The sequence below is a fragment of the Chiroxiphia lanceolata genome, chromosome 5 (genome assembly GCF_009829145.1).
Source record: "Chiroxiphia lanceolata isolate bChiLan1 chromosome 5, bChiLan1.pri, whole genome shotgun sequence".
NCBI classification, from domain to species: domain Eukaryota; kingdom Metazoa; phylum Chordata; class Aves; order Passeriformes; family Pipridae; genus Chiroxiphia; species Chiroxiphia lanceolata.
In genome coordinates this window covers 54,839,583-54,855,564 of record NC_045641.1, presented here as the reverse complement: position 1 = coordinate 54,855,564, position 15,982 = coordinate 54,839,583, and the positions used below count along the sequence as shown (strand labels likewise).

Below are 15,982 nucleotides of genomic sequence, written 5' to 3'. Positions count from 1 at the left end.
TTACACAACGTAAAGAACATTTACATCCAGGAGTACTGGAACTACTGTTGGAGGCTGGGAAATGACAGCAGGTTAGCATCATGCTTCTGTTTAGAGGACCAGTGTCAGAATGCTGTCTAGAATGTAGGTAGGAACACGCATTGGCCTAAAATGAAATTGTCCACACACCTGTATTTAGCCTCCATTTTGCCTGTGTAATGAAATCCAACATAACTTTAAGTGATCAAGGAATTAAACTTATTGCCTTACCCAAAAGATTACACTTCCTGAAAACAGTTCATCCTAATTCCAGAATAAGAAACTGATTCTGAATGAAGTATGCACTACCTTGACTCTTTCCAACTGTTGACAAGATGTGATTCTACCAATTTATGAAGAGGATACAGCAATGTTTTTATAGTGTTTTTCTGCTCGTGGACTCCATGAAAGTTTTCTAGTGGAGCTTTGAATCTTTTTTTTTGGCAAATGTAAGGCCTGAAAAATAATAATAACTACTTTTCTTGATTAACCTTCACAGAATCCTACAGGGTAGCCTGAGAGCAGTGTCTGTAGTTCACAAGCAGAAAACTGTGGAGAGGAAAATGAAAATCTGAGATGGTGTGTTTGCAAAATTTCGTTGCTAAAGTTTCCCTTTCATGACAGAGCCTAGAAATATAATATTCCTAAATGCTGAGAAAGAAATATGCTATTAGAATTGAACTTACATATTCAAGTTAGAATGACCCACTCTTTAAAGGAAAAGAAAACCTAAGATACTAAAAGAAATGTCATTAAAAATAGCTCTACTCTGCTCTTCTAATAAGTTATCCCTGCCAAGCTGTATCTCTTTGATGGGACAAAATGTCCTTTCTCCCAGGTTGATATTTTCTTAGTTTTTATGACCAAGCTTTCTTTCTCTAGAGCAGACATATTAAAGCAGCTAACTAAAGATTTGAGATCCATTCCCAAATGCATATTTAGAGTTAGTGTAACATCAGTTATAAAAGCCACCAAAAATCTCTCAGGTGGAAATTCTGGGTGAGTGCAACGGCATATTAGGAAAACTTGATAGGTCCAGAATCAGAGGATTAGGGTTTAGCACTGAATATAAGTTTCATGGAGGTTCATAATGGCAGCGTGACAGTGTGCACAAATTGCTTTATGGATGCATTCATATGAAAGTACTCACTGTCAGTCATCATATCCCTCTGACATCAGCTACAACTTTGTTATTTGTCTTCCCATTTAATGAAAGGAGTGAGCACTGCTGCATTTCCAAACTGGAGCTCCACCTGCAGCTCCAGGAGTCTCTCGGAGGAGCAAAACCCTCCTGATCTGCTGACTGAAGGTGTCTTGCACCTCCAAAAGCCGTCTCTTTACTCTCAATGAGGCTAAAAATCAATGAGACTAAATATGTCTTGCATAATTTCCCCCTAACCTGTCTGCCTGTCAGAGCAGCTTTCAGGTCACATACTCCTTTCATACCACTTTTGCAACTGTTCTGCTCCCTATATAGCAAATAAGAAAGCGTTTCTGTTACGCAGAGAAACTACATGCATGCTGTACTTCTTTAGGATAAATACACTCTGTGGTAGACCCAGCACAGCTGTAACTGAGTACTGATTTTGTTTTCAGAAACATCTGACTACTTTCCAATTAAGCGTTATGTAAAGAAATTACTTTAGACATTAACACTTCAGTTCCTTTATCACCAACTGTGCTGACCGATTGCTGCCAGTATGATTTTCATTCTGCTTCCCTGCTACTGCCAAAGGAAGTTCTGCCATAGAAGTGGTTAAGATTATCTGACTTCACACTGTTCTGCCTTCAGTCTTTTTATAGCACGGCTGCCTCGTAACATTACAAAGTTCAGAGCTACAATGGTGCTATACTCCTGGCCATCAGTTGTGAGCCTTTCTTCCTTGCAGCTGGGTTTATTGATGTAAGCATGCAGCTGTTCTCTATCTTGCTGAGCTTAAATACAGTTCCACCACAGGTGAGCCATGAGAAGGCAGCTAAACATAAAAGCCAATTTCTTTCTGTACTGTAGTCTGAAACTCTTCCATTACGTACACAAGATGTTAGTTAAACCAATGGAAGCTACATGGTTTGAAGGGAGTTTTGCTTCTTTAAAGGAGTGCTGCATGAGGGGAAAAAGCATTCCACAAAAAAGATTGTGTTGTCTCCATGTTATTATTCTGCATATCAAAGTTTCAAGCCCTGTTTATTGGATTAAGTTGTTTTGGGTTTTTTTGTTGGTTTTGTTTTTCTGAGAGAAATACATAAAAGTGCTTGAAAAAGACTCTATGTAAACTACTCCAGTGAGTTTTGGTCATTTGGGATGGTAAAATTAATGAAGGAAGAATCTATGGGGAAAAATTTTGGAGTAAATTTGGCTATTGCTGTCTATATGATTTTGAAGCTACAGAAAACTTGGCAGTAGTTTACTGCCAAGTGCAATATATCAGGAATTAAATAATGCACAGTGAAACTTTACTTCAGTTTCCAGACTTTTTTTTTTTTTTTTGACTGATTTAAGACAAAACTTGATATGAGACTGACCTCTGTTTAAATTATACAAACCTCTCAGTCAGTCTAGAAATTTAGCAGTCCGGTTTACTCTCACTTCTTCCCTCTGCCCCCCCCTTCCCTCAGAAATTTTGTGGTGCTACCTCCCTGTAGCATTTCCTTTTGGCTTCTCCTACCCCAGGTATAGCACGCAGGACATACAGAAGTTTTATGGCTCTTATGTGCAGTGTATGCATGGCAGCTACCAGGGACCAAACTGGGGTGTTACTGTTCAAGCTAAAAAGCCAAACTTCTCTAGCTGGTGTCATAACCCCAGTGTTAGCACAAACTTGCCATTAGTTATCTGTGACAGGTCACAAGCAGTCTGGAGCCTGGTTTCTGGTGTAGGATGCATGTTTTGGTCTAAGCTCTGATGGGCATATTTGGAGCCAATAGTGTGGCTTTCTAAGGTATCGAAGTCAGGAAATCCCTCTCACAGCACGTCAATTTAATGTTTTAATAAATTTCACTTGGATTATTCAATACTGAGTCCAAAATAGCTTTTATTTTTAAAGGAAAATATGGAATGTCCTCAGTGGGCATGGCAAGGGCATCATGTACTAGAAGTTTGCTACAACTACCTGGGCCTCCTCTCAGCCTGTCTGTGCTGGTAGACAAGACCAAATTTCTAGCTCTTTGCCACCATTTTCTGATGGGGATTATGACATGCACTGATCTGTGGGTGAATGACTGTGGCTGAAAAAAGGAAAAAATGTCACCCAAGTTAAACTACTGTCTCTTAGATGTTATTCTTTCATTAATTTAATTGATGAACTTTGTAGGACCAGCCAATTTGCCTAAAGCAAATTTGTTTCTATTCAAGTGAACAGATCTGGTGGCAGAACTCTGAAAGAGTAACTGACTAGAGAGTAACAAACATCCAGAGATTATAACTTCTAGTGCCATCATAGTGGGCTCCAGAAGACAATGTCTTATTGTGATCTGATAGGTATAAGGAGAAAAGCGGAGGATCATTGAAAATTCTGTCTAGGAAATTAGGCTAATGCAAAAGTATACCAGCAATACAATCTTGTGATGCCTCTAGCAATCATTACAAATCTAGCTGATGGGTTAGTGGTTCCTGAAGCTGAGAAGCTGAAACAAATTTAGGAAATTATGGAAGGACTAAGATTACCTTTGATGCTTTGATGCAAGAGTTTACTTGAAAATCACTACTTCCATCAGCACCTATAATAAAGCTGAGTTGTAGCATAAACTGGTGCCATAAGACTACCAATCCATTTTTGTTGCACAGCCACACCGTGTCATTCCCATTGTGGTCTGCTGAGATAGTGTTGTATAGCTACTCACCTAAGCCTAGTGCTGATGTAGGGTATGAAGGAAATAATTTGAACTGTACATTTCCTGCCATCCATTGCTTTCCAGCACAAGCCTTTCTCCCCCTCTTTTCTTTGAGGTGTTTTCAATTTTTGAAATACTTCTGATCAACCCATTTGCAGTAAAGACTCACGCTTTTCAGGGGCCAAAACAGCCCTCAACAGTCTGAGAATCGGGGAACTGAAATAACAACAGAAGGGCCAGTCCAGAGGGTCTGTACTTCTGCTTATTGCTGAGCTAAAGGAGCAACTGCACAGCAGAGCTCTGCCAACAAGTAGCTTTAGGACACTTTTTTTTTTTTTTTAACTAAGAAGAAAAAAGTGGAATTTCTTTCTTTCCTGCACTGCAACAGAATAGAATCACAAAGAATGAAAATAAGTAAGCTCAATATATTACCACAATGTTCTGCTACTGCATCAATGATTGTTAATAATATGTAAACTATTGCCCAATCTGTTTTGCTATAGAAATTATCAATTTCTCTTGTCTCCATATATTTTTTTCAAAATTTCAAACAATCCACTTTATAAAATATACATCTCTATGTATCAGGTACCATTATTACGGAATTGCAGTGAAAGAAAACTCCCAGTATTATGATGTGATGTATTCTAAAAAAGGAGCAGCTTGGGTCAACGAAACAGGAAAAAAAGAAGTAACCAAACAGACAGTGGCGTATTCACCACGATCCAAACTGGGAACATTACTGCCAGAGTTTCCAAATGTCAAAGATCTAAATCTGCCAGCCAGTCTGCCAGAGGAGAAGGTAACACTTTGGAAATCTTTTCTCAGCTTGTCTTGGGGTTTTTTTCTCTGCTCTGGATGAAAGCTTTGTCTACTATATAAAGACTTTAAATTAGAGTAAGTTTAATAATGCCTTGACTTGATTTATGGAGGACTGAATTACTTCATCTAATAGGAAGAAATATCTTCCCTTAAAATAGGCAGCTGACACTATCAGTTGTACAATATTTCTAAAGCCCACGCACACTCTTTTAAAACTTACATTACATACAGCAGGTGAGATTTCAGGGCAACTTCTTAAATACATTATAGCTCTCTATCTGTGAACACATTTGGTGGCAAATTGAACAACAGTTCTGATGCTTTCTTGAGCAGAGAGGGACTCAGTGCATTTCTTATCTTTCTAGACTAGAAATTAAGAGAATCCTATCTGCACACATGACAAAAATGCTCTGGCTTCTCTTGGCTGAGCTTGCTAGTTTTCTGGTTCTATTCACATGTGTAGTATCAATGTAAAGTGGACAAAAGAATAGGGTTTTATAGTTCTTTATGTCCTAATTAGAGCCACATTCTCGTCTTTGATCTCACTGAGGCTTTTTGCTCCTCTTACATTTGAAGAATCCCCATTGACATAGAAAAATCCATGAATTCAAAGGGAGAAATTACTTTTAAGAAGAAAACTCATTTTACGGGTAATATAACTAATCTAACCAGACGCTAACTGATTTCGTTATTTTTGCAGTTGTGCATACGTAAGATAAGAAAAAACTTACTTTTTCTGTGCTCTGTATTCTGATTTTTTAAAAGCAGAATTCCTAAAATAGAATGATCTTTTGTGTGTCTCCCTCATTCTTTTTCAGGTTTCTACCTTTATTATGATGTATAGGACTCACTGTCAGAGGATACTAGACACTGTAATAAGAGCAAACTTTGATGAGGTATGGTTACAGTTGTAGTTTAATGATTACACATAAGGTATTAATGGATCTGAGACTCTTTCGTGTGTGATATTATAGACTTACAGTTCTGTGCTGGTTGATCCTTTTTATGAGAAATGCACAATAGCTATACTTGAGTATATACTCTGTGAGCAATAGCACTAAATCTCGCTTTAAAAGCTGTGTGAGTTAGAGGAACAAAAGCAATGGAAATGTTTTTGTCCCTTTGTTCTCCAGCAGGATTAAGGTAGCAATATCCCCTTACAAGACATGGGACAATCCACAACTCAAGAAGTGTGTCCACCACAGCTTTTCGAAGCATTTTGTTGGGACTGAGCAGTTTGAAGGAATTCCTCTCAATGTTCAGTACAGACCCAGGTCAGGTGTCACAGCCAAAACAGTGGGCTCTGCTGGTCTGTTAACAATGATACAGAGTGGTGGGGGGCTTACAGCCTCCCAAGTATCCCAGAAAGCTATAGCTGAAGTGTCCAGTTGCTCAGCTGTACTGCAGCACAGCTAGGAACGCACACGCTGCTCAGCAGCTGATACCATCTGTTAGAGGTGGATAAGGTTTGTACCTATTGCATATCTGACTTAATCTGAGGGTTTTCTGGCAGTGCATGCAGACAACTTTATAATTAGAGCTGAAAAAATTAAATGTTAATGGGATACAAGCAGTTTTATATTATGTGGGAAGAAGCTTCTTCTAAGCCAGGAAAGCAGATCTGACTGTAGAGATGCTGAGGACCTGATTCGAATATGACATTCAGGTCCTGGAAGAAAAAATCAAAGGAAACAGGTCTTTTGACTTTGTCTTCTGAACAACAGGAAGAAATTTCCTGCTTTTCTTCTTCTCATTGTTTAATTCTCACAATCTTCCGGTTTAAATCTGTTTTTTCCCTGTTGTACCCAGTCTAGAAGTTTCCCTGTGAGAAAAATATGTGGTACATATTCGGGAAATTTGGCTGAGTGAGTTTCAGAATACTTTATTAAGAGCAGAATGCTGTATTTTGTTAGGCAATCTGTTCATCAGGATCAATGGTGGGGAAGGGGCTGAGCAGCAGCAATACATAAATGGCAAATATTCTTTACTGTACCTGGTGTGGTTATTTACTTCACTACAGATTGCACACAGGTTATCATTCATGAATGCTGGTGTTCTGACCCGTGTGGAACTGATCCTATCATTCTCTGAATAACACCTTTATTTCCTAAATTAAATTTTTCAGAGGTATATTTTGTTGTGTCCTAAATCTCCTCCCTATTTTTTTTGCCTTTCTCCATTTTTTCTTCTCTTTCCTTCATATTGGAGGAAAGAAGAAATCCAGAAGTGTAGTGTTTCTTTCCAAAATGAAGACAGAAAGCGGTGTATTGCCCCCTTTAAGCCATGTGCTATCCTCCTCTCCCTCATTACACCAAACCGTAGATTGCATTCCTTTGTATACAAGGTCAGAGAGCAAAGAGAGAGAAAAAGGCTTGACATGTGGAAGCCAAAGAGTTACACTCACCAGCCACTGACGGAAGGTAAAAATATGGTGGTTCCCATGAGTCTCTCTGCTGTAGTAACACAAAGACACCCAGTAACCAACTCAGAGTGTCTCCTCACCCTTTGGTTGATTCTTCCACTGAGTGCTGTGTTACAGTATGAGCCTGTCTAGTTAAGAAATATGCCTTGCCTGTGTGGCACACCATCAGACCTACTCTGGGGCTAAAACTAATGCTAGGTAAGCAGGATCATTTCAAGAGAGAGGTATTTGTGGCCTTTGATTATTTTAATTTAAACATCCCTGCTTCTTCTCATGATTGCAGGTTCAAAGTTTTCTTCTGCACTTTTGGCAAGGGATGCCTCCTCATATGCTGCCTGTACTGGGTTCTTCAACTGTAGTGAATATAGTGGGAGTTTGTGATTCAATTCTGTACAAGGCAATTTCTGGAGTTTTGATGCCAACAGTACTACAAGCCTTACCTGACAGGTCAGTATAGCTCACAGCACTGACCCCTTCTAGCTCAGCTGTCTTTGTTGCATGTGTTTTCTTCAAGAATGACACCAGTTCCCAGAAAGCTGCTTGCTGCCACCCATTTTCTGAGTTTAAATCACAGTGTCAATTGAAAGGAGTTGAAGAGCTTACATGTTCCTCAAGAAATGTTCAGATTTTAACAAGGCTTGTATTATAAAAAGCTTGGAGGGTTGGGAGTTTTTATGGGATGATGGATACCACCTTCTTCTTGGTTTCTTAATATTCAGCTGACAGTTTTGTCCCAACTTTCAGGGAATGTCAGAAGTCTGCAGGTTGCAGAGTACCACACTGTCTTCCGAAAATTTCTGACACTTTTCTTCTAGTCTGTGAAAACAACATAACTGTTCTAGATCATTATGACAAGAGAAGGTGGCCTGACCACTCTGTTTGTAAATATTCACATGTATATTCAGGCACTGCAACCTAAGCATTTCTCTGTGTATACAGTCTAGGAACCCAACTGTTATTCTGCTTGCCAGGAATATAAAACATTAAGATCATACTTGTGAAACCTTGAAGAAGCTGATTTAATTTTAATACTATCCTATGAAGAACAGAAGCGTGATTTGCTTAGGATCATTTTATTTAATAAGTATTTGCCTCTGTTGTTTCAAAGCTAAATTCACTTTTCCAATCCATGCAGTAGATTTCAGCTGTTCTCTTCCTACCAGGAATTCACATGAGTCCAAGAAGTCTTGTTTATATAGGAGAAACAGGACAGAGACCAACAGTCCACAGCAAAAAGTATAGTCATTGAGTGCAATCAATATGTCTCTCCCTTTGTTTTTCCTAATATGAGTATCAGGAAGCTATTTTTCTAGATATATTTGTACATCTTTAGTATTATTTGACTGATGCAGTCCTGATGCAGAGCAATTTGTTAAGAATATTGCTCTAGGAGTTTCTTATTGATGCTGCGTATTATCCCCAAGATTTTAAAGTGTCTCTAATCACAGAAAATATTTTCAGGGTGTTGTTCTGCTCCCCTGTGTGCCTTTCATGACTGCTAAAGTACAGAATTACAGGCAAGGTATTTTTTACACAAGAAATCTCTTATAAGCATGGGCTTTTTTTGATAAGACATGTACATTTTTAAAGGCTTTCCTTCCCCCTGCCCCCCCCAAATCTATTTCACTGGAAGGATTAAACAGAACAGCAGTCCTTTTCTCAAGCTGCTTAGTTCTTTCATAGCAAATAAGGAGAGACTTGAGTGTGAATATAGACTTTTGTAATGCATATAAAGGGCCAGATTGTGGCTATTAAGCCATAGCCTGCACTGGAGGGGGTGAAGAAGGGTCTCATTGCAATGGAAGCTCCTGAAGGAAATCTTGCTGACTCAGCCAGAATCCTCTGAGATACTTCCTGGGAACAAATTCTGGCTATCCAGAAAAGCCACTTTTTAGTGAGCACAGCAGTTGTCATCCATCCCTTTTCCTCTTTAGCTCTCTTTGTGGAGCAGAGCAGGCGTATGGCCATGTTTATTTTACCACATCTCTTCTCAGTGCAGTGTGTTAGGAGTACAAACAGAAAAAGCTTCCTGGTTGAAAGAGGAAAGTTCCTTGTACCTTTCCTCTCTCTCTCTCTCATTTGTGTATCTCTGCTATTGCTACAGGCAGTTCAGCTTTGTCTGTCAGATCCAGCTGTTAGGGTCCCCTGCACAACACTCTGCAGCTCTTCCTGCAAACTGACATTTTATACTGAGGATTCCAAGAAGAAGAGCAGAATGGATCTCCTACCAAGTTTAACAGGAAATGATGGAACCATCAGGAGCGGGTAGCAAGGGAGAAGAGAGAAATCTCACTTGTCTGGGAAAGTTCCGCTCCTGCGCAGAGCTAAGCAGGCAGGTCCTGCTCCACCCCCGTTTCCCCCACCTGTGTGGGCTTGGCCTGAAAATTCCTCCCCTCCATCATCATCCCCACTCACTGGTTCTGGCCTGCAGCATAGTTGATTGTTGCTCCACTTGAACATCCTTGTACACATCTGTATAAATCTGGGCACAGCTGAGCAGAAACCCAAAGCTCGATTTATTGTCTTCTTTAAACGGTTGTGATTTTATATTTGTACAGAGTATGAATGGTTTTATTTCAAGTAGGAATACTGTTTGTAAGTATCAAAGCAGTGCCACGCAGAGACTTTCATTCTTTGTGAGGTTTTGAATATGGTGGTATGTTTTACTTTTGCTGCAAAGTTTTCAGCAGTTTCAGAAGTTTTTTGTCGTGCCTACAAACTAAGATATGTTAACAACTCTGCATAATAATGAGTTGCAAATAAATGACTCATGGTCCCCCACATTCAGATTTTATAGTATAATGCACAGAGTAAATGTGTTCTGATGTAGTCATTCCTTTTTGCAGTTTGACACAGGTGATCCGAAAGTTTGCAAAGCAACTGGATGAGTGGCTGAAAGTAGCTCTCCATGATTTGCCAGAAAACCTACGAAATATCAAATTTGAATGTATGTATTGCTCAATCTCTCTCCTGTTAAACTGGGATGTACAGTGTTTATTGATTACAAATTAATTGCAAGTGAGACTAGTGCTCTTTTAGGAACCTGTCATCATTATAAATCTTGCATTCACTTGCACTCTTCACTTGTTCGTGAGAACCAATCCCATTTAGTGAAAGAAGGCTCTGCTCAAAATAAGAATTTCTTTTACTTTCTTGTGGATTTTGATAAGAAATTAATTTTGTTTATAGTAAGAAAACATTAGGGATGATATTAGGCAAAGAAAATTATTAAACAAACCTTTAGGCAAGCAGAATTTGAATACAGCTTGAGGCCCTTACTCAAAAAAGTGCCAGAGTTAAAAATGAAGGAGATCAAATTACCCTGTCACCACAGGAAAGGGCACTAGTCCTTTTCAGACGTGCTTTGTAGATGCCTGCAGTGCACATCACCTATTGATAAAGCCTGCTTTATTTCACGGCTCTCAATTCTTTGCCTTTCATGAGCACTAAATTCCACACCACAAAGTTAAAAGAAAAAAAAAAACTAATTTAGGAGAAGGATTAACTATTTTGATCAGCGTGGAAAATTAGGTGTATATTTTACTGAGAACAGTCAGAATGAAAGTTGGAACAACTGATTTTAAGGGGGTTTGAATTGTTTACTGATTTGTTTAAAAATTAAACAAAATCAGGGCTGAGAATATGCTTTACCACATTTTTACCAGTTCAAAAATGTTGAGAATCTTCAGCAGCAAAATCTTTTCCAATCTTATAGGTAGAGAGAAATAGTTGGATGGTGTACTCTCTAGTCATTCTCAGTCTCTGTTCTTTAACTACCTCTATGTACAGTACAGAGGAAAAATACTCTGTGGCCACATCTAACATCTCTTTGGATATACCTGAAAATCTGGTGATTTTGATATAAGGAAAATATTGTGTGCATCCTGCCTTTTACATGAGTCTTTGTTGCTTCTGCAATTGTTTCCTCCTCATCAGAATTGGTGATAGTGTACACAGCCAATGGAGGTACTGAAAGGAGTGAATGCAAGCTTTGGTAATGTTTGCAGTTCCAGAGTCACAGATTACAGGCAAAATATGCACAAACCAACATTTTATAAGTTCATTTTCCAAGTACAGGAAATATCATAATACAAGGTCCATGTTGTTTGCAAAGAGCTAAAATAGGAGCAGAGGACTGGCAAGTACCTCCTGAGGCATTTTAGTCCATAATGTATTAGCATATCATGCAACCACTTTCAGAAACTGATCAAATTCTACCTGAAACTGTATCAGAGTTTAGCTCCTACTACTTCAGTCAAAAGACTCCTCCAAAACTTGTTTGCATTAAGACTTAGCAACCTTTTCTCATTTCCACACATAAGGTAGCAATTGATATTTTATGCCCACTTCTCCTTGCACCAACATTTGTCTTCCCATTAAATAGTTCTTTCTGGTCTTCAGTTCCTTTGTGTAGCAAGAGAAAATTTGCCATGCTGAAAAAGCAAAGCTCTCCTATTGTCCTCTATGTTTCTCTTGTCACCTCATTATTCACAGCATCTATAAATCATTGCTTGCAATATGCCTCTGTAAAACTGATTGAGCATCCAGATTTAAGGTTTTAGGTCAAGGTTTAAATTAAGTGAAAACTGGGTTATTTGAGTGAATTTTATATGGCCACAATTTTATATAGGAAACTGGATCTTGTTTTGTTTTATTTTATTTTGTTCTCATTTTAATTTAATACTTTCAGGAATAATTTTCTTTATTTAACACAGTGTGTAAATATGCATCTCTTCTTTCCTGCAGTGTCCAGAAGATTCTCGCAAATACTCCGGCGACAGACTTCACTAAATCATCTCTGCCAAGTAAATATTTCAGTTACCTAAGTTTGATGAATGCCATTTTTACTGACTTTTCAAATAATTTTATGAATTGACAGGTTAGACTTTACTCAAAGAGGAGGAGATCATGTTAGCAGTTTGTGTCCAGTATTTATTGTGACCATCTTTACAAAACCAAAAAGTAATCAGAAAAATGCTTTTCTAGACAACTGGCAATTCTTGATTATTAAATCCAGCAGGGTATTTTCATGAAAAAAAAATTATTATTTGATTTGAAGAGATGGTTCGTTTCCAGTAAGTAAATATGAAACATTTCATTGCTTTCAGAGCAGTGTGTATTAGGCCAATTGCAAAGCAAGAAAAATTTCTACCTGCCCAACAATAAACTTCAAGTCTAATTTTATATTACAAATCAAATGCAAATTGGGAAAAACAAAACAGCTGAACCACTGGGCTTTTAAATAGACATGGTCGTGTAACCATAGCAAGTGAATATAAAAACTGCTCTGAAGTGTTTGGTTTTCACCAGTTCACCTATCAATTACCCATCAAAAAGTCATGAGGCCAAATTCTGCGTAGTATAAAAAGGGAGGGAATGCATGGAGCTAATTAACATTTCATCCAGGTATTGGAGGGGATAGTTTGTTTTCAATGTCACACTGAAAGCTCCATTTTTGGAAGATGCATCCAACGCCTCTGGTTAAATCTGCGAGAGGTGAAGCCCACAGGAAGAATCTCTGGGGGACAAAATTCTTTGTAGCTTTCTTCCTCCGTTATTTTAGTGGTGGAGGCAGAGAAACCAGCATTACCCTTCCCCAAATATAGTGGATCATCACCAAACCTTGGAGGTCCATAGGAATTTAGAGGAAATCAAGATAAAGAGACCACAACCCTCTGCATCAGACCTGTGATCAAACAGTTTACCTACATGAAGGACTGTTCCAAGTGCACCACTTCCTTGGGGAAGCCGATAACTTTAGTGCAAGTTATCATCCCTGCTTAACTTACAGAGATCCATTGTACTTTATATGACCATGACCTTGTGTCACTTCCTTTCCTCTCAGTCCATCCTCCCCATTATCAACAGCAGATCCCTGTCTCAGTCAACCAAGACACATATCTGATGAGGAGGCAAAGGAGGTTTGACCTTTTCATGTGGCTGAGGGAAGAATGAGAGTCTTCCAAGTCTGGGAGAGGGGAGGGTGCAAACCTGAGTGGGGTTTGTTTGGTTGTGTCTTGACTTTTCTTGTTGCTTTTTTGTTTTGAGCTGAAGCTTGCCATAAAAACCAACAGAACTGTTAGAGATTGAGGGGTCTAGCAATGGCAGCATCAGATTGGTGTTACTCCTTAGGGTTTGGGGTGGATGCAAGCAAAATACTTGAGTTGACTAAAGTAGGCAAAATTACTTGAGAAGTCTCCTGTTTGAGGGCCCTGTAATATCCATAAGACATCAAGCTGGTGGGTGGGGGTCCATGAGGAGGATCAACTTAGTGAGCCTAGCTAAGGAAGCGTAAAAGGGGATAAAGCCTATTTTTTAACCTAATAAAGCATGAACTAATGAATAGATTGGATTGGATTACAGGCATCAAGAACAGTGATCCACAGTGCAGACATCACATTTCAAATGCTGGAGGACTGGAGGAATGTGGATCTGAATAGCATTACCAAACAAACCCTCTATACTATGGAGGACTCACGGGAGGAACACAGAAAGCTCATCATACAATGTAAGAGCAGAACCTTCAAATAAAACCAGGTGAACTTGGTTTCCTGCTGCAAACAAAGCTCAAAGAAAGTAGCACTATTTTTGCAGCCATTGGTTTGCTCACAGGCTTAAGACAGAGACATTTACCAAAATGTAAGGCAAGGCCCTGCCAAGGCCTTATGCTTTGTGACATAGATCTGGGCACTCTTCCATTAATGAGTTCCTTTCTAGTATCCAGAACAGCCAATGGCACAAAACTTTCACCCAAATTCAGGATTTTTTCCATGAAAAACTAAATTTATGAGCGAACCACTGAATATGTGAAACTCCATTCTTTCCTGCTGTAGAATTGCAGGAAAATTGTCTTTTGAAGGCCTTGAACACTCAAGTGGCTGTGTATTTGAGTCCCTTATAAACTTGTTTATAAAAAGCTTCTTTTCACACCGTGTTTTCACAAACAAGATCATCTGATGGGGTAAGCTTTCACTGTGAACTTTCATGAGTAATTGGAAGTCCTATATCGAAGAAGTTCATTGGCTAATTTAGCTTCTGTCTTGTATAGTGAAGGGCATGGACTTAAAAGTGACTTTGGAGATATTGGCAAATTGGTTTTAGAATCAAAGATGTTTTACAAATATAAAATATACCTTCCGTAATCCAGCAAGTGTTTCATGGTTGCAAGCTTAGGTGTAACATGAAGCACATTGAGTTTTGTTGATCTGAGGCAGCAGAGCTTTGCCTCTAGCATCATTCATATCCTCACTTCCCTGGGAACACACCTGTTGTATTACCATCTCTCTCCTGAGAACACCAGTCATCTTTTATCCAGATCCAGCCTTAATGGAGTGCAAGCTGGACAACCACTTGTGGGAGCCCAGCAAGGGTAGGTTTAGTGAGGTAACTCTTCCACTGAGTGGCTGGGAAGAGGAGAGGTGACACCTTCACAGGTAAACTGGACCCTACAAGGTTGACTTTGACAGTCATTCCACTGTGTTAACACTAGAAGTCTTCTCCTCTGTTCAAGGATGGGCCTTGCATTCCCTGTTAGCTCTGTTTTCCAGTGAGAGGTGCTTGGTACTCTTTCCTCTCCTTCTTAACCCTTTATTCATTTCCTAACAGGGCCCTCTTCCCTCTTGAGGAGATAGAAGCTTGACATGGCAGCAGAGGAGGTAGCATATAGTGAGACTGAAGTCCAGAAGCTGAGTGCATCCTTCTGTTATCTGTTCTGTTTTCATTATCTAGCCAACATCCTCGCATTGCCTGAAAAAGAGAGTTCCCAAAGTTACACTCCCTAGCAGCAGGAAAAATTTTGACTGCCATTCAGAAAATCCTTAATGTTCAGGAAAGCTTCTTGTACGTATGCTAACTACTTAAATAGAAACTTTTGTGTAATAAAATCAAACTGAATTTTCCTGAATGCTAATGGATTTGAGCAAGTTTTTCCATATTTTAGGTCCATACTGCAGCATTTAACATCCTGCTTTGCAGAGGCTGCTGAGCTTTTTGGGCTGGAAGTCAGCTTAAAGAAGACAGAAGTTCTCTATCCACCGGCACCTCAGGAAGTCTTCCATCATCCCCATATCACCATTGGCCAATCAGAGCTCAAATCAGTCCAGCAGTTTAATTACCTAGGTAGCCTCATCTCCTTGGATGGTAAGATTGACAGAGAGATAGACAACAGGTTAGTAAAGGCATATAGTGCTTTCGGAAAGCTTCATAAAAGAGTTTGGCGAAGTAAACACCTCAAGAAAAGTACAAAGATCAGTGTTTACAGAGCCATAGTGCTGTCTACTCTCTTATATGGATCTGAATCTTGGGTCATCTACCGCCACCGCCTGCGACTCTTAGAACACTTCCATCAGTGCTGCCTCCAACCAATCCTAAACATCCACTGGTCAGATTATGTGACCAATACATCTGTTCTAGAACAAGCAGCAGTCACAAGTATTGAGGCCATGTTGCTGAGAACACAGCTGTGCTGGGCAGGGCACGTCTCAAGAATGAAGGACCACCACCTCCCTAAGATCCTGCTTTATGGTGAACTTGCCACCGGCTGCCGCAAGAGAGGAGCCCTGAAGAGAAGATACAAGGACTCCCTGAAACAGCATCTCAACCTTGGCCATACTGATCAACATAACTGGTCTACTCCAGCCTCCAATTGGGAGGCCTGGAGACACACCATCTACAACGCAGCTGTCTCCTTTGAGATCACATGCAGGATCACTCTTGAGGAGAAAAGACAACGCAGAAAGAACCGGGTCTTGTCAATACCACCTAAGGAGTCTTTCTGCTGTGCCTTTTGTAACTGAACGTGTCTACCTTGCATTGGCCTTTTTAGCCACCAGTGTGTTTGTAACAAAGGTGGGCAGAGCCTTTCCCAAATCTTCATTCGCAAAGCCCAGC

At 39.6% G+C, this 15,982-nt stretch overlaps 1 protein-coding gene across 2 annotated transcripts in view; it reads left to right on the top strand.

The window, feature by feature from the left end:
* The window catches only part of RFX4 (regulatory factor X4), a 91,781-nt gene that overhangs the window by 43,565 nt on the left and 32,234 nt on the right, over nucleotides 1–15,982 (top strand). For both annotated transcript variants that reach the window (XM_032689512.1, XM_032689513.1), the window contains 6 exons: nucleotides 4,438–4,651; nucleotides 5,490–5,567; nucleotides 7,377–7,540; nucleotides 9,940–10,040; nucleotides 11,840–11,898; nucleotides 13,457–13,601. In XM_032689512.1, the coding sequence (XP_032545403.1) occupies nucleotides 4,438–4,651; nucleotides 5,490–5,567; nucleotides 7,377–7,540; nucleotides 9,940–10,040; nucleotides 11,840–11,898; nucleotides 13,457–13,601 (761 nt within the window). The remainder of the gene's footprint in view (nucleotides 1–4,437; nucleotides 4,652–5,489; nucleotides 5,568–7,376; nucleotides 7,541–9,939; nucleotides 10,041–11,839; nucleotides 11,899–13,456; nucleotides 13,602–15,982) is intronic.